The sequence below is a fragment of the Pseudonaja textilis genome, chromosome 2 (genome assembly GCF_049901715.1).
Source record: "Pseudonaja textilis isolate UNSWEBS1 chromosome 2, rPseTex1.2, whole genome shotgun sequence".
Lineage (NCBI taxonomy): Eukaryota > Metazoa > Chordata > Lepidosauria > Squamata > Elapidae > Pseudonaja > Pseudonaja textilis.
The window spans coordinates 135,126,061-135,148,606 of NC_141991.1; the positions used below are offsets into that span (position 1 = coordinate 135,126,061).

General features: G+C 41.5%; 2 protein-coding genes across 2 annotated transcripts in view; one reads left to right on the forward strand and one right to left on the reverse strand.

The window, feature by feature from the left end:
* Positions 1 to 3,125, forward strand: part of LOC113452299 (retinol dehydrogenase 16) — a 37,490-nt gene extending 34,365 nt beyond the window's left edge. The window contains exon 5 of the mRNA XM_087925406.1: positions 1,747 to 3,125. Coding sequence (XP_087781532.1) covers positions 1,747 to 2,075 — 329 coding nt within the window. The 3' untranslated portion in view covers positions 2,076 to 3,125. The remainder of the gene's footprint in view (positions 1 to 1,746) is intronic.
* LOC113452461 (unconventional myosin-Ia-like) overlaps positions 3,123 to 22,546 on the reverse strand; it is a 22,142-nt gene continuing 2,718 nt past the window's right edge. The window contains exons 5-16 of the mRNA XM_087923183.1: positions 22,236 to 22,436; positions 21,338 to 21,431; positions 19,327 to 19,476; positions 17,958 to 18,026; positions 15,825 to 15,911; positions 13,732 to 13,806; positions 9,857 to 9,991; positions 8,393 to 8,499; positions 8,165 to 8,297; positions 6,930 to 7,082; positions 4,976 to 5,103; positions 3,123 to 3,548 (exon numbers count right to left, since the gene is read on the reverse strand). Of these exons, the coding sequence (XP_087779309.1) occupies positions 3,425 to 3,548; positions 4,976 to 5,103; positions 6,930 to 7,082; positions 8,165 to 8,297; positions 8,393 to 8,499; positions 9,857 to 9,991; positions 13,732 to 13,806; positions 15,825 to 15,911; positions 17,958 to 18,026; positions 19,327 to 19,476; positions 21,338 to 21,431; positions 22,236 to 22,436 (1,456 nt within the window). The 3' untranslated portion in view covers positions 3,123 to 3,424. The remainder of the gene's footprint in view (positions 3,549 to 4,975; positions 5,104 to 6,929; positions 7,083 to 8,164; positions 8,298 to 8,392; positions 8,500 to 9,856; positions 9,992 to 13,731; positions 13,807 to 15,824; positions 15,912 to 17,957; positions 18,027 to 19,326; positions 19,477 to 21,337; positions 21,432 to 22,235; positions 22,437 to 22,546) is intronic.

A 22,546-nucleotide genomic window follows, 5' to 3' on the forward strand; every position in this document is an offset into this window, starting at 1 on the left:
GAATATAACACAACTAAAGAACGTTTTATCAGATATTAAATTAAATTGCTTGAATTTAATACAATGAGAGAAACTGATAAAAATGGAAGACAGATTCGAGGAGAAAGATAGTTAACAAAATTTGAAATGATTATAAAAGAATGTGAGGTGAATGAAGAATATATAGGTAAAGGAAGAATTGGGAAATATATAGAATATTAACTGAATTAGAAGAGCAGGCAAAAGGTTTAAAATTAATTTGGGAATCAGATTTAGGAGAAATAAATGATAATGATTGGAAAAATATTTGGAATAGAAGAGTATATAAGAATATGTCAGAGTTAAGGAAAATGGATATAAGTGATATGGAGGTGGTACCTAACACCATGTAAATTAATTCAAATAGATGTTAAATATACAAATATTTGTTGGAGGTGCGAGAAACAGGTTGGAACATATAAACGTATGTGGTGGGATTGCGATAGTGCACAAAAAATATGGGACATGGTGTTTAAGGAACTTACTTTGTATGGAAATTTAGATATGTCACTGAGGATTGCATGGTGATGGAAAACAGGATATAAATGAAACAAAAAAGGAATTTGATAATGGCAGCTAGATTAGTGATGGCTAAATATTGGGGAGGAAATTGGGATATTCAAAGAAATGAGTGGTATGAAATTTGGAGTATGGCAACAAATGATAAATTAATAATGGAAATTAAATTTTAAAAAGGGATGATTAAAGTAAACAATTATAAGGAAATATGGGGGGATTTTATAAAAACAGTGTTGGTGGAAGGCAAAAGGAATCAACCTACTCAAGAATATATGTTGTTTTGGAGGGGATAAGGGCACAATTGGAATATATTGTGTATCTTTTAGTTGTTACAGAAGAAGAAACAGAAGAAAAAAGTGGGGGCGCACTGTAATATTTGTATTTTTTCTCTTTTTTGTTTTTAGATTTATATGTATTATGTTTGTATTATTTGTATTCAAAATAAAAAATATTATTTAGAAAAACAGGAATAGGCATGCATAGAATGGAGAATCCTATTGTTTGCAAGCCTTCTCACTGGTGACTGCTATTACTATTAAAGTAAAGGAAGTTCAGTTTCCATCCACTATTCCTTTAAAACTGAAGAAGGCGAGGTTCAGCCTGGAAATAGGAAGAAATTTTCTGACAGTGAGAGTAATCAGCCAATGGAACAGGTCGCCTTCAGAAGCTGTGGGAGCTTCATCATTGGAAACCTTTTAGAAGAGACTAGACTGACATCTATCAGAAATGGTTGGGGAGGGTTGGACGACGACCCTTCCAACTCTGTTAACCTGTTAAATGACATACTTAGAAACACTGTGATCCTCCATGGTGTACTTGCTGTGAATTTCCCTTTTTGTCCCAGGAAGACCATTTTATAAAAGGGAGATCAGCTTGCCGTACAATAAACACTTCTGCCTTTTGAAATTAAAAGGTGGGCAAAATGTCATTTGCCATTTATGGATGTATTTCTCCTGTGTTTCTTGCTTAATGCATAGCTGTACTAAATGTACCAAAGAGACATAGTCAAACATTATGAAAGCAAATTCATATCATACTCTTTCAAAATGGTTGTTTGGAAATCCAGATATCTTATTATACTTTTGCAATATGACTACATCAACTCCTACAATCTTAATCTCAAGGAGACAGGTTACACTTTTTTCTCAGATCAAGATCATGTCTTGGACTCTGAATCTGAAGAAGGTTCTCTTCTGTTCTGTTCTTAAGTTGCTCCATTTTCACCAGTGGAATTCCAGCCTCAGGAGATACAAGCCAGGAATCATGTGAGGCTCAAAGACAGGCAGCAACAGAACAACTGGAGTAATCGCGGCCTCCAAATTCTTGGCTTTGGCTCAGAGCAAAGACATTCATTGAGGCTCCTTACCAAATACGGATCTTCTGGTCTTTGCAACATCTGGTTGCAAACTTATTTAAGAGGCAGCTTTGACCCAAGTTTCTTTGTTGTAAACAACCACCTGATTTCTTGTGTCTGGTATGTCATTTCCTTTGATTCGTGTAAGAAGCCTAAAACTCTGGGCACTGGACAGGGCTGGTAAACCTTGTTTGGCTCTCTGAAATTTGGATTGAATCTTGGCTATTCTTCTACAGGCTCCTGTGGGAAGCAAAATGACTCAGGGAAGCCTTAGCTTCAGAATCTCTGACTGATATATCTTTGCTTTTCTGCTGTTGATCTGCTCAGCCTTGAGTACATTAGTTACCATAAACAGGATAGGTATGCAAGCGCTACAAAACCAACACAATATGTTGATGTGATGAATTAGTTAAAATATCCCCAAGTGACCATTGAACTCACTGAATGACTTTGAATCAATTCCTTTCCTTTAACTCAACTGATTTCACAGAATTGTTTTAAGAATAAATCTGGGATAAAGTGTATTTCCTAGGGCTTCTTAGTGGAAAAGCATGCTATATATGAAAAGGCCAGGCACCCACCCAATGCTTTTTGACCAATTCTACATGTGAAAATGAGAAAACATGTCATGGGAATAGCTGATCAGATAATACCCATAAGGGAAACAAAGCGTTGCCCCGCCTCCTGCCAACATAACAGTTTGAAAACATGCAAATGCGAGTAGATAAATAGGCACCATTTCTGTAGAAAAGAGGCGGCGCATTCTGTGTGCCTTTGTGCCCTACTAGCCATAGGACCGTGGAAGTGTCTTCGTTCAGCTAAGAAATGTAAATGAGCCGAGTCGGATTTGACTGGACAGGGGAAACCTTTACCTTTATTTTTACCTATGCACCATTTCACTTTCTAAAACTGTTTCTACCCAGAGCATTGTTGGAAGTAATATATGTGTGCAATTAGTGATTTGCTTTTTAGTGTGCTAGTATCCCATTCATTTTAAAATTAAATTAGAGCAGAGATCTAGTGTGACCAAAAAATAAATCAATGAGACTTTGCCACTTGCCCTGTTGGATATCTCTGGAGAGAAGCAAAAAAATTTCAAAATGGTGTGGAGATTATTCAGATAGCTCAAAATAAAGTTGTCCTCTGTAGCCAAATTCAGGCTTTAGATTCTTTGGTGTCCCTAAAGATGGTATAGCCTTCCGAAGTGGCTTAAATCAAAACAGAGTTGACATTTCATTTGATTTGTTTGTTTTTAATTGACATTCTCCCCAAATTTTCCACTTAAAGCATCTAAAGAAAGAAGCCATTTCTGAAGATCTTGACAAGACAATGGAAGGTGCCATTTACACCTTCTGCAAATGCATTGATTGGCCTTGGAATGTATGCAATTCATGTTTCTCCATGCTGTAAACATCCTGATGAGACACCTAGAAGGCACCTATGCCTGTAATGTGTCAAGTCTAAATCATATTCTCAGCTCCAGAGTCCCTAAAAGTCCAATGTAGCTGCCTTTGAATCAGCAATAATTTCACTTTAATGGACCAACACCTCCATCCTATGGCTGCCTTTCTTCCTGCAAACAGGAGCTGTGCCTTGTGTCTCATCTGTCTTCACAAGTTTGACAGTGATGTTGCTTTGCTTAAATTTTATGAGAAATCTGTAAAAAGAAAAAAATCAAAGGTCAGCTGAACAAAAACAACACAATTCTTGATTTAAGTTTGCTTCACAATTTGTCTGTTGTGTGAAGGCATCCATGCCATGTTTGATCAAAAGCTTATATCCAATAGAGTACAACCATAAGGCAGGCTTAATTATAGAATTGGGGCCAGTCTGGTTTAATGTTTAAGGCATCAGGTTAGAAACTGGGAGATTGTGAGTTCTAATTCTGCCTTGGACACAAAGCCAGCTGGGTGACCTTGAGCCAGTCCCATTCTCTCAGCCCTAAGAGGCAGACAAGGATAAACTACTTCTGAAACCTTATCAAGTAAACCATGGATTTCAAAGAAGGGGAGATTAACTCTGCAAACATATTTAACTCCAATGTAAGGTCACTGCTGAACAATTTGGGTACTGACTCCTGTCCCTTATAAAGAAATACAGTGGTAGGTTTGCAGTGTACTATTTCAGTCAATTAGGATACAATATTCAATAGTCTGTGATGATGATCAAATTCACAATTATTTTTGCAAGCTGTTAAAGCTAAAATGTTTCATTATTTAATTATTACTTACTTTACTATAATTAGAAAAGGGATGTGAAATGTATTAATTGCTGCAACTCAACAACCTGAATACAATGCAACAAACCACACAAACTATAATTAGGGATGTACAAGCTCCAGATGCACAGGCCATAATATATAATTTACATTATACTGTTATTACCAAATGTGAGTTTGGTGGCAAATTGTATATATGTATTCAGATAGCTTCTGACATCAAGGCCTGCTTCCTTAAACCCAGTAGGGCTAAAGGCAGCCCACTTTTCCTTTTCTGACACACCAGAGGGCATATAGTCTTTTTAATTGGCAGGGGAGCGGGGGGAGAAAAAATTGGCAAAAATGGATCCAAAGTCTCCTTTATCCCCTCAGCGGTCTCCGGTGGAGTGACTCCCTCTTGGAGGCTCCAAGAAAGGATGAAAAGGGTTTTCAGTGTCTGGATTTTCAGAACCCTTTCAGTTTCAGTTTCAGAGTGGCCTGTGTCTGGAATACTCCAACTGACTCTGTGGTTTATTCCCCAAACCCCAAAAACTTTAACCTTAGACTGTCTACTATTGACCTCACCCCTTTCCTGAGAGGTCTGTAGGGGGCGTGCATAAGTGCACCAAGGTGCCTATCGTCCCTGTCCTATTGTTTCTTTTATTTTTTTAATTTTTTCTTATATGTATCCATTTCATGCATTCATAACTATGTTTATATTTATACCTGTTATTTCATAATCGCTTGACAAAATAAATAAATAAATAAAATAAATAAATCTTGATAGGTTTTCAATACCAGTACAGGAGAACAAAGATACAAACATCTAAATAAAAGCTCTCATCCAAACCCTCCCTTTCTCCACCCGCAGCCAACTCAGTTCTTACTCATCAGCCACTTGGAGTTTCAGTTTTTGCTTTGTAGCCTCCAGCATGGTCTGGTGAAGCCGGGTAACCAGTTCAATCACGTGGTCACTAATAAGGAGGAAGTCCCCCTTGGTGTCCGCTGTGGAAGGCTATAAGAGAACAGTAGTCACATGTGTTGGAGATACTCGTCGTCTTTCCAGAAGGTAGGCTTAAGATACAGAAGGATCTTGACAGACTTGAACATTGGGCGCTATCTAACAGAATGAAATCCAATGGTGAAAAACGTAAGGTTCCACATTTAGGCAAGAGTAGCCAAATGCACAGGTGCAGTATATGTGGTACCTCGCTCAATACTAATAACTGTGAGAGGGATCTTGGAGTCCTAGTGGACCATCGTTTAAATATGAGCCAGCAGTGTGCTGCAGCTGCCAAAAAAGCCAACACAGTTCTAGGCTGCATAAACAGGAATAGAATCAAGATCACGTGAAGTGTTAATACCACTTTATAAGGCCACACTTGGAATACTGCATCTGGTTTTGGTCACCTCAATGTAAAAAAAGATGTTGAGGCTCTAGAAAGAGTGCAGAGAGCAGCAACAAAAATGATTAGGGGACTGGAGGCTAAAACATATAAAGAACCGTTGCTGGAATTGGGTATGTCTAGTTTAATGAAAAGTTTAATGAAAAGAAAGACTAGGGGTGATGTGATAGCAGTCTTCCAATATCTGAGGGGCTGCCACAAAGAAGAGGGAGTCAACCTATTTTCCAAAGCACCTGAAGGCAGGGCAAGAAGTAATGGGTGGAAACCAATCAAGGAGTGAAGCAACCTAGAACTAAGGAGAAATTTCCTGACAGAACGATTAACCAGTGGAACAACTTGCCTCCAGAAGTTGTGAATGCTCCAACACTGGAGATTTGGAAGAAGAGATTGGACAACCCTAACCCTAACCCAGAACTGGTCAGAACCTGCTAAATACCATCTCTGAATGCTCCAGCACTGGAAGTTTTTAACTAGAGATTGAACAGCCATTTGTCTGGAATGGTCTAGGGTTTCCTGCCTGAGGAGGGGGTTGGACTAGAAGGCCTCTGAGGTCCCTTCCAACTCTGTTATTCTGTTCTGACCGAATACCCAGGTTTATTATTGATTATTATTTCCCCTGACGTATAAGTTTTCAAATTAAGATTTCTTGATCAATTCAGCTCACTTTGTTGATTTCCTGAAAAATCTGAAACAAAACTCTCCTACTCAGGCTTACTTCACTTCCTTTGATCATTTAGGGTATTTTTTTTTTAGGACAACAGCTCATTCACAAAGAAACTACACAGGTAGTCCTTGACTTATGGCCACAACTGAGCACAACATTTATGTCGCTAGGCAAGACAGTTGTTAAGTGAGTTTTGCCCCGTTTTTCAATGTTTCTTGCCACAGCTGTTAAGTGAGACACCGCACTTGTTTAGTTCATAACACAGTGCCATTGTAACTTTGAATGGTCACTAAATGAACTGTTGTAAGTCGAGGATTACCTGTAGTCTAGACAAAGTTGGGAAAAAGGGGCGAGGCGCACATGGATAAAGACTAGGAATGATACGGACTGCAAGGCTCACAAATGAGAGGAGACCAGTATACAAACAAGCAGAAGTAGTTAGACGGAGGAGACGATCCACAACTTTTAATGACAAATAGGTATAAAGCCAGGTGAGGCAAAGCCATTTTTTTTCCAAGAAAGGAAATAATGAGTGAGGTAGTATGGCAAATATTGAGATTTGAACCGCTGGCAGTTGGCAGAATTAGCTTGTGATATTGCATTTTAACCACCACACCACCCGGCTCTTATTGCGTGTGTCATGGTCATAAGTCACTTTTTTCCATGCCATTTGAACAGCCCACAATGAACTGTTGTAAGTCAAGGACTGCCTCCTCTCCCCACCAACCTTGAAAGAGGAAGGTTTTGCCCTCCTATTCCCCCTCCACTTACCTCTCTAATGTGCAGAACAAGAAGCCCATCTGAATAGCAACTGACAGAAACGCTTTCAATGTCATTCAAGGCGATCGCTGTTTTGGGTTGAGCAGCCTTGAGATCAGCCAGGATGATGTGGCTCTTTGTGAGAAGGAGTATCCGAGAAGATGTCTGAAACGAAGAGAGGAAAAGCTCCTATTTCATGTACTACATCTGCTTGTCTGAACTGAAAGCCTACAGAGATTCTCAGTCATCTAGGTCATGGTTGTGCCAAAGAGGCAGCTGGACTTTTTGGGTTTTCTTTGAAGGCGTTTCGCGTCTCACCCACAAAGCTTCTTCATCTCTGACTGGGTGATGGAGAATGGGAGGATTACTGGTAGGAGTATAAATCCTTCCATTCTCTACAATCCAGTCACAGCTGAAAAAGCTTCTTGAATGAGAAACGAAACGTCTTCAAAGAAAAACCACAGAAAGCCCAGTTGCCTCTTGAAAAAGGACTTTGGGGCCTGAGCTGAAACTCTGTATTTGTAAGGATCGTGGGTTATATCCAAGCAGAAAAGCAACAATTCTCTGTCATGATTTCTGACATCATTGTTAAATATGTGGCTGATAAACCAGAAGGAGCTATTACCCTGTTCATTCATGAAATGCTTAACCCGATTCCTGAATTAACCATTATTTCTATGTGAATTATATATTGCCCCATAAACCTTGCACAGCATGCTATGCAACTTGAAAACATCCCTTTCCTCAAGATTAATACAAACCAAGTGTAGTAGGTTGTCCAAATGCTTCTGTTAGACATGCATGGCCTGGATGACCATAGACTTCCCAAAAGCACTAGACAGAGTGCCTGCCAAAATGGCCACAATAGCTCAGTGAGTGTTTGCAAATGACCCCCAATGACCCCCTGATAAGAACCTTCTCATAGATGGGACTCCAGCAGCTGCATTTTATTTTAGCCTCAGCAATGGCAGCCATAAGTTAAGAAAAAAATGATGTGGAGGAAAAAATACTTTTAGTCACAAGTTCTAATAATTATTATCTTGATTGTTGAAGGGATCAACTCCGAAATCTGTGTGGGTGTAGCCTCCCAAATATTATTGCAATACATGTTTCAAAATATTTACTCATTCCAGGATTGCAATAGAGGGATCTCTTCCCTGTAGCAAGGTGACCTTGGGCACCTTCTTGTTGCAATTCCTAGTTTCCTCCCCTTGGAAGCCAAAGCAAGTTAAAGAGACATATCCCACCTTTCCATCGCCTCGGTTGATTTTCTTCACATGGTCGGCCATCACTAGCTTGTCATTGACAGTGGTTTGGAGCTTACGGTATTTGGGGTTCTCCTTCAACTCAAGGTAGTCCCCTCGGAAAGGCTGGGGGAGGCTGAAAAGCATACAATTTGGATTGTGATCTGCTCCATTGCTGGGGAAGTCAAGGCCTCTTGGCCTGGATGGCGTAGGTTCATACTTCGCACTCACCTCTTAGGGTACAAACTTTTCTTCCCCTTAAAAAGTTCACTGGCACACAATTTGTCCTGCAAGGCTTCTTTATCCTTTGGGGGAAGGTGCTCTCGATACTTCTTACACTGTACCAGAAAGGCATGGAGCAACAAGGGAGAGGTCAAAAAAAATGTGACATTCCTTCTTATAAAGTACAGAGACACCTCCCCACCAAAAAAAGGCTAAAAGTGGTTTGAGAACATTAGATACTGCATCTATCTATCTATCATCTATCTATCTATCTATCTATCTATCTATCTATCTTCTCCGAGAAGCACAAAGCCGAAGACACAAGCCTGAAGATGATGAGTGAGATTTCGTCACACACACACACACACACACACACACACACACACACATACACACAGAGAGCTCTGTTACCTTTAAACATGCATGTGCACAGCCACAGTTTCAAATATTTCGTACCCGACCCTTACAGCAATATTCAGGGTCTTGAGGAAGTGGGGAAGAAGGGAGATAAAACCCTGCCTACACTATGGAAGCAATAAGGAGAGCAATGCAGCTGACAAGAACAGACGGGTTCAGTCCAGTAATAAGTGAATTCTTACATCCTTTGCTTCACTGTAGTATTGAAAGGCTGACCCATCACTATTACAATGCGGGAAACATGTTACATGCTAAGAATATTACATGTCAAACAAAACTTGTGTGCAAGTACTAAATTGATGAATTGATGAATTGTGATGACTGGGGTGATGAGGTGTGGCCTGAATCTTTTACATTGGGTGTCCCTTGATGCTGTGGGGGATGGAGGGGAGTTAATGGTGCAGTTGTTTGCCTCAAAGAAAGGAACACGAAGAGGGAAATCAACTCCCACTATGCCCCACATCGCAGGAGATTGGTGAGTAAAAAATCCTTCTTTCTTACTACAGTAGTAGGAATTGTTCCTTGCCCAATTCAATCTTCAGTAATACGGATGAAATAAATCTGCGCAGAAATAAAGTTTTTTTTTTTTAAAAAAAGCATCTTCCATGACTATTGCACCCTGGATTGAACAAATCAGCTAGCCATTCTAGCTAACAATACAGAACTCCCTTTGACAGCTGATATGAGAAGATCTGTGATCAGGGCAAAGACTACTAGACAAGCACAGCTTAAGCCAATTCCAGGCAACCTGAGAAAATGCTTGGGACTGGCTACTCTTTAGCTCATAGAAAGTTAAAGAAAGGGAGGAAGGAAGCATTTTCAGATTTGCCAATCCTTTTCAACACAGAAGCTTTCTGAAGAATGCACTGAAGCATGTTCAGATTAAGCAAAGTGATAGGCTAGTTTTCATTCTCCCCCTTCCACCATATCACTATTAATTACAACCCTAAGAAATATATAAGCTTGCTCCTGGAACTCTTAAAGGAACAGAGTCCCCAAGAACATGTTTTAGATTGGAAGAGCAATGAACAGAATGAGTCAAAATTAGTGCCTAACCCTCCAGTGGTGGAATATTTTCTTCAATTCTTCATTGGCATTTGTGAGAAATTTGTATGGGGCTGGAGGCCAATTGTGGTTTATCACTGACATGGAAGGGAGGTTGTCCTTCAGGCCCAGGAAGAATTTTTGTACCTAGAAGCAGAAGAGAAGCAGAAACTTTGAGACCTATGTTAGAACTTTCAGGCAGTCCTAGACTTACAGCAATTCATTTAGTGACCGTTCAAAATCACAATGGCACTGAAAAAATATGACTTATGACTATTTTTCACAGTTACGACTGTTGCAGCATCCCCATGATCATGGGGTCAAAATTCAGCTGCTTGCTTCATATTTAGGATCGTTGTTGTGTCCCAGGGTCACATGATCCCCTTTTGTGACCTTCTGACAAGCAAAGTCATTGGGGAATTTGATTCACTTAACAGCTGGGCTACTAACTTATCAACTGCAGTGATTGACTTAACAACTGTGGCAAGAAAGGTTGTAAAATGAGGCAAACCCCATTTAACAAATGTCTCACTAAACAACAGATAACTGAACAACAGATCGGTTGGGTTCAATTGTAAGTTGAGGACTTGTATATTCTGATTACATAATGTTTATAAATTCAGTACTGCTATTGAACCTAAACTGAAAGAAGCTACATGCATAGCTTCCTTCCAACATCTTGAATTATAGCATGCAGTGTATCTCCAATCCTTAGCCAAGAAGCAGCTATTGATTGCTTGCATTGGCTTCATGTCAGAACTTGACTGTCCTGGCGCAGGGAAGATCCAGTTCTGGGGCTGTGGGCAAACCACAACAAGGTCTGCTTCTCAGGTTTAATCATATATGCTAAAATTACTCCTTCTTCTTAAACTAGGCAACATACAATCAGCCACCAATGAACGTCTTGCTGGCAGCTTGCCAAGTTGCAGTACATCACGTACTACTAGTGAGATAAAATGAGCTTTTATGGATTCTTTAAGGCAGCAGTTGCCAACTGGTGGGCCGCAGCCCACCGGTGGGCCGCAGCCCACTGGTGGGTTGTGAGAAAATTTTGGTGGACCATAGAGAAATCTCACCCCCAGAACACCCCCCCAAAGCAATTAATCCAGGCTGCGCAGAAACACAAGGCTGCGCCGCCCACATGGCCCGCGGGAACCCTCCCCACCCACTCATTCCTTACCTGGCAAACTTGCCTGCTAAGTTGCTATTTTTCCTTTTTCCGACCATCATCTGTTCTGCTGTGCCGGGAGATTTAGATTAGCTGGGAAGCAGGAAATGGTTGGATTTCTTGCTTTCTAGCTAGTCTTTAGATCTTCGGCTCAGCATAGCCGAACCTCCCTTAGGACTGAAGGTTTGCTTGCAAGCAAATTCAGTGCAGACTCATGGCAAGCAAATTTGAGAGCCCGAGCTAGCCTATGGCAGATAGATAGATCACTGAATGATTCTGTGAGCAACTCAATCTGCCTGCTTTGCCTGATTTTGGGTAAAAGTTGCTCCTTTTTATAAAAAATTCAGTATACATGGTGAGTTGTGAGTTAATTTTGTGAGTTTGCTTGCAAGCAAATGTTATGTGACAGACTGAGCTAGCCAATGGCAGATAGATAGATTTCTGAATGAATCTGTAATTCTGTGAGCAACTCAATCTGCCTGCCTGCTTTGCCTGATTTTGGGTAAAAGTTGCTCTTTTTTATTAAAAAAATTCAATATATATAAAAATATTTATAATATTTATATACAAGCCATGCCCAGCCAGTCACGTGTCCACCAAGCCACACCCACAAATTAGGCCACACCCACAGAGCCAGTTAGTGGTCTCTGGGATCTAAAATTATGAGTTTGGTGGTCTCTGAGGTCCAAAAGGTTGGCGACCCCTGCTTTAAGGTACATGGAGTTACTTTAAGCCAACCGTCTCCAAGTTTCCAAACCAAGATAAACATTAAGTAAGATGGCTTGTGAGGAAGAATAACTGCGCATCTGAGGATACTTTCACTGATATTATTATTTAACAATTTGAATTTGGTAACTGAAAACAGTGCAGATCACAAAGGTTAGATCGATGTCTTTTTAACAGGCCTGTAGGTTCCAAATACCAAATCTCCTAAGTTCTTATCCTGAGCTATAAACTGTTCCTTGCCTAAGCACTGGACCTCACATATGGGAAACTGTATGCATGCAGCTATGTCTGCATCCTCTTACAAAGGCAAATTGGTATTATTCTAGGTCAGTGATGGTGAATGTCAAAGTTGTCACACCATGTTCTGATTGGCATGACAGTATACATCAACACTAAGAATAAATAAATATTCCCGAAAGCACACCCTGTTCTTCAGAGGTGGTATTCAGCAGCTTCTGACCAGTTCTGGAGAACCGGTAGTGGAAATTTTGAGTAGTTCGGAATACTCCCTCTGACTAGCCCCACCCCCATTTATTCTCTGCCTCCCAAGTCCCAGCTGATTGGCTGAGTCTTCTTTTGTTGCCCTGCACAGGAGAACGGAGCTGGAAAGCAGGTTAGTGAGGTGGGGAGGGAATGGGGATTTTGCTGTATCCTTCCCCTGGAGTGGTGTGGGAATGGAGATTTTACAGTATCCTTCCCCTGCCAGGCCCACCAAGCCATGCCCACAGAACTGGTAGTAAAAATATTTGAATCCCACCACTGCTGTTCTTATGCGATTGTTGGAAGCCGTGGGAGCTGCATGGGAATTGGCGTGAAAACTTCCGAAAATCACGTGAGAATGGGGAATGGTTTCCTGCACTCTTTGGCTATTGCAGATGCCATATAAGAAAACACCTCAAAGCTGCTTCAAGAACGAAGGCCTTGTGCAACCTAGAGCAGCCTCAGATAGGCAGCAAGTGCCTGTCACCAGAAAGAGAAAACTGCTCGAAGGTAAGCGGTTTATCCCTGAGTGTGGTGGACCATGGAGACAATTGTGACGTTTCCCCAAGGCCCAAATACTTTGGGGGATGGTGCAAGGTGCTCTTTTTGAGTGTGGCGGTGGTGGTGTTAGGGCTGAGTTGTGGACCAAGATTCTACTTCAGGCCTAGCATTAGTGCTGCCACCAAGGGCCGCTGTTTAAGCTGGCCTAGATCTTTTGTTTGGGGGTGTGTGTGGGGGGGGTATGACAACTAGAGAATCAAAGTAGGCATTTTCCAAATTTTTGATATGCTGAGCCCAAAAGGTTCTAGGTATTCAATTCCTAGACCTGTGTTGGTGGACTTATGGCACACGTGCCACTGGTGGCATGCAGAGCCATTTGTGTGGTCACACAAGCCCCAGCCAAACTTACCTGCACTGCGCCTGTGTGCGCTTCCCAACTGATTTTTGCCCCATTTGAGGCTGGTTTTGCCCTCCCGGAGGCTTGAACTCTGCAGTCTCGGGAGGCCGAAAAATGGGCCTACCAGAAATACCAGAAGTGCCAAAACGGGCCCGTTTTTTGGCCTCCCAAGGCTACAGAGGCTTCCCTCGAGCCTCAGGGAGGGCAAAAACGGCCTCTCCCAGGCTCCAGAGACCCTCCAGAGGCTGAAATCAGGTACATCCGGTATTTCCGGAAGGCCCATTTTTTAGCCTCCCGAGGCTACAGAGGCTTCTCTTGAGCCTCTGGGAGGGCGAAAACTGCCTCAAATGAGCCGAAAATCAGCGGGGAGGTACGCGCATGAGCAGTGCAGATAAGGGGGCATGGCAGGGGTGTTGCACGTGTGGTGGGTGGGTGGAGCGCATTGCATTGTGGGTGCCGGCGCGTGCGCTTTCAGCACACCACAACAAAAAGGTTCGCCATCACTGTCCTAGACTTTTTTTTTTTTTTGGCTAGTTATGGTTCAACAGATTCTTTTTCAATAGACTTTTTTTGCTAGTTATTTTTCACTTTGAAGTCATTCCCAGAGATACTTACCAGTCTTCGGTAAACAAAATTGGCAATACGGTCAGAGGCCCCAGAGCGGAAATATTTCTTATACTCCTTCCTTGTCTGTGAGGAGGATAAATATGTGTTAGCAACATTCATGTTATAGCAACACTATGGAAAAACTTTTTATTCATACTTTCTGATGTTATCTGCTCTCTGATCTTTATATGCTAAGATTTCTTATTGGATAGTTGAATCTGTGAATCACCAGGTAGTTGAATCTGTGACTTTGTGCACGAAACATACAGGACTGAACAACTGTTTCTTCCTTTTGGCTCTTGTATATAATATTTACATCTGTTGGTCTTATTTTTTTTAAGGCACATTCTTGCACAGTTCTAAAGTTCTGGCAGTAGGTACCTGGTTGCCTTGTTTCCTTGTTTCATTCTCTGGGCCATTGTGGGAATTGTACTATATAGTCCTCAATTTACAAACACAATTGGGGCCAGAACTTCTGTTGCTAAGTGATGCAGTCATTTAGTGATTTTACAACCTTTTTTGCCATGGTCATTAAGCGAATCACCATAGCCACTAAGTGAATAACAGGCATTGAGTGAATCCAACTTCCCCCATTGACTTTGCTTGTTGGAAGGCCCCTGGGAAGGTTACCTATGGTAATTGCATGACTCCGGGATGCTGCAAGCTTTGTAAGTTCATGCCTGTTGCCAAGGGTCAATCACATGACTCTGAGGCTGTGACAGGCATAAGTGCAAAGACTGGTTGTTAGTCACTTTTTTCAGCACCACTGTAACTTTGAATGGTTATTAACCAAAGGGTTGTAACTTGAGGACTACATGAATATATGAGGGGTGACAGGAAAGATGATAGGATCTCAAAAAACAAAAAAGAATACCCTCCACAAAGCTAGAACATCAGAGAACAAAAAAAGGGACGACTATTAATCTGCATGGTACTAATATAAATATATGTGGATGTCCCTTTTGCCTCTTCTTTCAGAAAGCTGGGAAAAAAGTTTTGTGAATGTGGAAGCAACTTCTCCTGCAAAGTTATATCTTTTAACGTACCACACAGATTCCCATAAGGCAGGGCTGTCAAACTCAAGGCCCGGGGGCCAGATCTAGCCCAGGCGGTATTTAGATCTGGCCCACAGGGCTGCCTTGGAAACAACGAAGGACCAGCCCATGGTGCCTCTGCCAGTGAAAACGGTACTCGGGAGGGCCACACCAGTAGTGGGATTCAATTTTTTTTTACTACCGGTTCTGTGGGTGTGGCTTGGTGGGCATGGCAGGGGAAGGATAACTGTAAAATCTCCAGTCAGAGGTGGTATTTGCTGGTTCTCCGAACTACTCAAAATTTCCACTACCAGTTCTTCAGAACCGATCAGAACTTGCTGAATACCAACCTCTGATCTGATCTCTTCTCCTTTCTGGTATAGTTATGGTGTTCGAAGGGTCTTGAGCAGTACACACACACACACACCCTGGCTCTGTTTTCACTGGCAGAAAGCTAGCAGAACTAACTAAAAACAAAAGGAGAAATGTTTCCCCTTTTGCATTTGAGTATCCAAGAAAGAACAGGAAAGGAGAAAGGGAAAGAGGAAAGAAAAAGAAGGAAAGGAAGGAAGAGAGCAAGGAAGAAAAAAGAAGGAAAGAGTGGAAGGAAGAAGAAAGGAGAATGAAGAGGGAAGGAAAAAGAAGAAGAAGGAAGGAAGGAAGGGATTATAATGAGAGGAAAGGAGGGTCTGAAGAAAGTCCTGTCTTAGCACTTGGCCACCACAGGTGCTCCTGACATGAGTAACGTCGAAATGGCCTTGCCCCCCACCCCCGAGGTCAAACACAACCCTGATGCAGCCCTCAATGAAATCAAGTTTGACACCCGTGCCGTAAGGGGAGAAATTCCTGGGAAAGTCAGTTGGTACTCATGTTATACTACAACAATAGGCAACGTTCAAGATAGCTGTGTTATAAAGGCAAGAGTTAATTCTAATCCATGCAGAAGAATTCAGTAAGGAAGAGTAGCTTAGATTTATCCTGAAAACAGAGAATTAACTAAGAGGTAGGAATAAGGGAGGGCTAATCATGGCCACTGTGCTGAGATCTAGGCATGTTCTCCAGCCATACCTGGTAACCTTTCCAGTAAGCAGAAATGGTGGTGGCAGCCTGAGCACGACATTTCTGTTGCCTTAACTCTCGCAGGAGTTTACGAGACTGTAGAGGAAGGGAAAGGATAGATAAGAAACCCGAAGGAGCCCGTAGAAAAAGAGAGACAGTGAGCAGATTCCATTTTCATAGATTGCTTTGAGGCTGTTGTTCTAGTAATTGTTCTCTAAGGTGCCACGGGACTCCTTGTTGTGTAAACTGTGACACAGTGGACCTGTCAACTAGAGATTTACGTTAAAATTCACTTCAAAAGCCACAGATCTACTTTTATTCCAAAGGCCCAGAAAAGAAAAAGAAACAATTAAAACCAGCTTTTCTCTCTAACCTAAGTGATAGATTTGGTTCATGTCAAGAAGCACATCCCTCAATATTTCAGAAACAGAGTTTTCATAATGCACAGCCTTCAACCAGAACAGAGCTGGAAGGGACCATGGAGGTCTTCTAGTCCAACCCCCTGCTCAAGCAGGAGACCCTATACAATTTAAGACAAGTGGCTGTCTAATCTTTTCTTCAAAACCTCCAGTGATGAAGCACCCACAACTTCTGAAGGCAAGCTGTCCCACTGGTTAATTGTCCTCACTCTTAGGAAGTTTCTCCTTAATTCTAGGTTGCTTCTTTCCTTGATCAGTTTCCATCCGTTGTTTCTTGCCTTGTGTTCTGGTACTTCAGCAAATAGGTTGACTGCCTTCTCTTTGTGGCAGCCCCTCAAATACTGGAATCATCCCTGCGACTAGCCATACCTAATTTCTGCAATCGTTCTTCATATGCTAATTAAATTAACATAGTAAAACCTAATATGTTTAATTATGTTAATTTAATGCATAAAAATAAGTAATTTTATATAGATAACATTGTAGAATATATATTACAAATATAAATATGTATTATACATACGTATTATAAATATAAATTATTTATTAACATAATTAATGAAACATAATATATTAACCATTTGAAAGACCGACAATTTGTTAATTGGAAAGAAATAATGAATAAGTTGGTACAGAGGGTAACATATGATAAGACTCTTCTCCACTATGGAGCAAACTACATTTTTCAGATGGGACATTTGCAAGTATAGCATTGTGTGATATAAACTGTATTGCCACTTCATATGAATTCACCTAAAGATGTGTACAGGAGCAACTAAGTATTATAGAAACCAAGTTTCAGAAAAAAAGAAAGGACTTTTCATAAGATGTGGGCAGCATAGTATAACTGGAAGCCTGTCATTAAGTACAGTATATTGAGCCAGTGGCTGAAGCAATGGTTTCATTTTCTTCACCTCAGGTTTGGCATTTTGCAATTTCTTTTGATAGCATGATCCTATTGTGATTTGGAAATGGCTCAAGGTCTCTGAAAATCGCTCTCATTCCCTTCATCGTTACCCATTTCTGTTTCCTGCTTTGTTGATAGGTTCCCATCAATTCAAATATCATAGGCAATGGGAAATAGGATTCTAAGGCCCTTCAAATTATGAAAATAGAACTGAAGGGATCACTGAAAAACCCGGGAATAACCAAGTTTTTCTATACAATCCACAAAATCCTGCTGCATATTTTATCTAGCATAATCATCACATTAGCACCAGCCCTGCACCAATTGTGATATCCATTTCCCATATCATTTCTTGTGTATGGAGCAGATTGAGTTGTTTGTTCATTTCTATTAATGTCATAGACAAATGAACATCACATATTACATCTAGTTCTGCTCTGAAATTCTGCAGAGTCATTTACTGTACATCTGTGGGTTGCATAGATATTTCAAAAACATAAGTTATCAATATTCAGGAAATTGTATGAAAATTTATTTATTCATTCTTCTAGTTAGCATCTTGGTAAAAACTAGGAACATTATGTTTAGGATATCTAAAAGGTAGCAGAATTCAAAAGACTCTCCTATATTGACTATAATCAAAAGAACAGAATACTTTGATTGCACATCTTGGAAGATTTTGTTCTGTAATGGTTGAATATGAAAGAAGGTGAATAAAAGTAAATTTAGGAACACATTTCTTAATTACAAGTGTTAACTTTGCATTGAACCCAGAATCTTTGAGTGCCTGGCTATATCCATTACACAATTCCTTACCTTCCAACTTCGGATATAGGCCTGAATAAGAATAGCCGACATTTTCATTTTTAAATATTTCTTTCTTTCCTGCAAAATAAAATGTCTACTTTACTAGAGAGATACAGTAACAGATAGTAGGCAAACCATGCATAGTTTGATCCGCATGCATAGTAGCCAAAGATATTGTGCATACCAACATTTGCTTAGTTTCACCCTGGCAGAAGTTCTGTCCCACATGTGTGTGATCATCAGCCTATTGGGTACTGAATCCCACCCCCAGCCTCAAAAACCCATCGGCTTTGTACAAGAAGTGCAATTTTATATGGTTTTTCAACATGAAAAGGGAGAGGAAAAGCACACACTATAACTTCAGTACATATGACATCCTGCCCGTTTGGTCCTGTTACTGAAATCAATCACATTAATAGAACATGGTCTGTAGCCCCTAAAATGTTGCCCTTTCCTGTTCTATCCCCATGCGACAGTGGGAGACGGATGCATATTCTCCATATCTTGCCACTAAGCAAACTTTCAATAATTTCTGGAGGCTGCTCTCAGCACAGAAGGTAAATCCTAACAGGGATACACACCCAAGAAACTATAGTGCAGTTGGGTGGATCTGGCACTGGCCCTTATGGGCAAAGGCTACACAAAGACTTAAAGCTGAGCTGCCATAGAGGCCTTTGCAAAACCAGAATAACAGCGTTGGGAGGGACCTTGGAGGGCTTCTAGTTCAACTCCCTGCTCAGGCAGGAGACTCTATAGACTTTCAGACAAATAGTTGTCCAGTCTCTTCTTTAAAACTTCCAGTGTTGGGGCATTCACGACTTCTGGAGGCAAACCCGTCCCACTGATTAATCGTTCTAACCATCAGGAAATTTCTCCTTAGTTCTAGGTTGCTTGTCTCCTCGATTAGTTTCCACCCATTGCTTTTTGTCCTGCTTTGGAGAATAGGTTGGCTCCCTCTTCTTTGTGGCAACCCTTGAGATATCAGAACACTGCAATCAGGTTCCCCCTAGTCCTTCTTTTCATGAGACTAGACCAAGGGTGGTACATTCAGCAGGTTCTGACCAGTTCTGGGGAACCGGTAGCGGAAATTTTGAGTAGTTCGGAGAACCAGGAACTACCACCTCTGACTGGAGATTTTAAAGTATCCTTCCCCTGCCACGCCCACCAAGCCACGCCCACAGAACCTGTAGTAAAAACGTTTGAATCCCACCGCTGGGCTAGACATACCTAGTTCCGGCAACTGCTCTTTATATGTTTTAATCCCCAGTCCCTTAATCGTCTTTGTTGCGCTTCTCTGCACTCTCTGCACCAAAATCAGCAGAGTTCGCTTATCAAAAGCAGCTAAACATATACAACTCTGTGTCTCTTTGCTTCTTACTCTTTGGCCCCGAAACCAAGCCGAAATAAGGATCTGGCTCCTGCGCATCTCTTGGTAATTCTTACGACACTTCCATGCCCGGAAAGCTGCTTGGATTAAGGCAGCCAACTCCTGTACTCGCTGCTGGCGTCTCCTCTCCAAATCAAAAAGCTGTAAAGAAGGTTGGAAAGTCACCAAGGTAGACTGAGGTTTGAGTACAGGTAGCATTTTACAGGTAGTCCTTGACTGAGGACCACAATTGGGACCAGAACCTCTGTCGCTGAGCTGTGCCCGATTTTATGACTATATTTAACACGGTTATGTGAATCACACTAGTCATGAAATAAACCCAGGTTTCCCCATTGACTTTGCTTGTCGGAAACCTCCCGGAAAGGTAATAAATGCAAATCACACAAACCAGGATGCTGTAACTGGCATAAGTTGCCAAGTACCCCATGTGACTGTGGGGATGCTGTGAGGGTTGTGAGGACCTGTTGTAAGTTATTTTTTTTTCAGTACCATTGTAACTTCAAACAACTGTTAAACAAACAATCATAAGTTAAGAGCTACCTGTACTAAGCCTAATTGGTTAAATGTCAGTGGGTCCTATTCTTTGTGGGTTTTGTCTCGAGAACCTCATGAATATTTTGAGGATCGGAAGATTATTTCCTTCAGAACGTCACCTTTATCATTGTTTAGGAATGATAAGCCTCTTCTCTCCTCAACACATTCTTTTTTCTTCTTCCTTTTTCAAGTAAACATTTCCAGTAGGGCTATCAATTACAGGTGGTCCTTGACTTATGACACAATTGAGCCCAAAATTTTGTCACTAAGTGAAACATTCCTTAAATGACCTTTGCCCATTTTATGACCTTTGTCGTGGACAGTCGTTAAGTGAATTGCTGCAATTGTTAAGTTATTAACATGGTTGTAAAGTGAATCTGGCTTTCCCCATTGACTTTGCTTGCCAGAAGGTCCCAGAAGGAGATCACGTGATCCTCCCGGGACATGGCAACCATCGTAAATGTGAGTCAGGTGCCCAGTATCCGAAATGGCAATGATCATGTGACCAAGAGGATGCTGCAATGGTCCTAAAGTGTGAAAAACGGTCATAAGTCACATCTTTCAGTGCCACTGTAATGGTCGCTAAATGAACTGTTGAGGTTAAGTTGAGGACTACCTGTAATATCTCCTTCGACACCTTCATGCAGTTTTCTTGGCATGGGCCAGAAGGGATTTTGCCACTGCTTTCTTATGAAATGCTTTTTTGATTTCACTCTTTGGTCTGCAGCCTTGGGATTTCTTGACGGTTCCAACCCAGCTAATCTGATCTGTTTATCGCTCTAGGGTAGTCAAGATTGAGTAGGCGTTGCCACTCCTTTCATTAGCTCGGTTGTAGGTTAGTTAATGTAAACTTTAGAAAACTACAATAAATTCCCAAAGAACTGGAAGAGCAAGTGGGAAGGAAGGCTTTGCCGTTATTTTTTTTGTTTTGTTTTAGTAAGGGATTGATAAGACTCAGCAGGAAGCAGTGATATACTTTAGATTTATTCATATCACCCTAGATAAATATGAGTAGTTGCAGCTAAGTGGCAATTATTGCAACAGTGCTGGCGGAGTTGGCAATATTTTGCATGTTATTTCAGCACTTCTTTCCAAAACATTTGTTTCAATCTTTCTTTTTCCTCCGTATGTAATTAAACAGCCAAATCTGGTTGAGCGCATCCTATGATGATGAGCAAATCTTTCACTGTGTAATCAATACACCAGTGGAATCAAAAGAAAGAGGAAGCAACAGCAGCAATCAAGGAAAGTGTGTGACGCGAGAGAATATAAAGGTAAAAAAAATGGATTAGCTGCACAGGCATATATTTAGGAGGCATTTAAAATCCTTGCTTTCAATTAGAAAATTAAAAGCGAGGAATTATCCAGCTTAGTCCCACAAGCAAAATCTTCTTTTCCTTTTACTCTTAATAAGCATAGCAATCTTGACCTCTTCAGCCTCCGTTGCCCTGAAGTACCATTAGCTCACCGTGGATGGGCTTCGGATGAAAATCTTGGTGTGTCCATAGGCCAATTCTTTGGGGTCAATGGACAAACTGCTCAGGACACTTTGAACACCATCCCTGTACCAGAAAGGAGAAGAGATCAGATCAGAGGTTGATATTCAGCAGGTTCTGATCGGTTCTGGAGAACCGGTAGTGGAAAATTTGAGTAGTTCAGAGAACCGGCAAATCCCACCTCTGACCGGAGATTTTACAGTTTCCTTCCCCTGCCACGCCCACCAAGCCACGCCCACAGAACCGGTAGTAAAAAATTTTGAATCCCGCCATTGGATCAGATATTGCTGGAGTAGGCAAATAAATGCTGTGGTCACTGGTTTGGAGAACAGCAGGATGGCCACAGTTTCTATGCCAAATACAAAGCAGTATTGGTTATCCCACCACCAATCAAATTCCCCAGATAGAGTCTTTATAGAGACTCGTGCCTAGAGTACAGGTAGTTCTTGACTTTATGGTCACAATTGAGACCCAAATTTCTGTTGTTGTGAGACATTTGTTTAAGTGAGTTCTTGTCCCATTTTACGACATTTCTTGCCACCGTTGATAAGCAAATCACTGCAGCTGATCAATCGGTACCATGGTTGTTAAGCTCTCGCTCTCCGAAACCTCAGCGTCCGCACCTGCTGCCGGCGAATCACCTCAGTGCCACTGTACCTTGAAACGGTCACTAAATGAACTGCTGTAAGTTGAGGACTACCTGTCGTGTTCTCTGCAACCGTGTCTGTTCGGCACAACTTTTCAATAGTCCTTTGAGGCGCATTATACAGTATTAAACCATTGGCTTTCACCCTTTGGACCTTCTGCTGAATACCAGAGGTTATCCCAAGCCCTTGCGAACAACAACGCCAGCCCAGGACTTTGACCTACCTTCCACTTCCTTTCCAATGTGGCCAGGTCTCCTTGCAGAGTATCTTATAACGTTCCAAGCATGGCTCATAAGCCTGCCTAAAGGCATAGCCAGCCCGCCGGACCTGCACATTTTCCAACAGCCCAAGGTAGCGCACCTGTGCTCGGACCAGCCCATCGGTGAAAACAGCCGGCCTCTTGTTATCGTTAGGCTTGATACACCTGACAGCATAGGGAACATGAGCAGAGCCTTGTTGAGACAAGAGAAACCAGTCCATACATTTAGCTAAAGCCCAATGCGATTCAGTCCTAGTTGGAGTTCCTCACCCTGC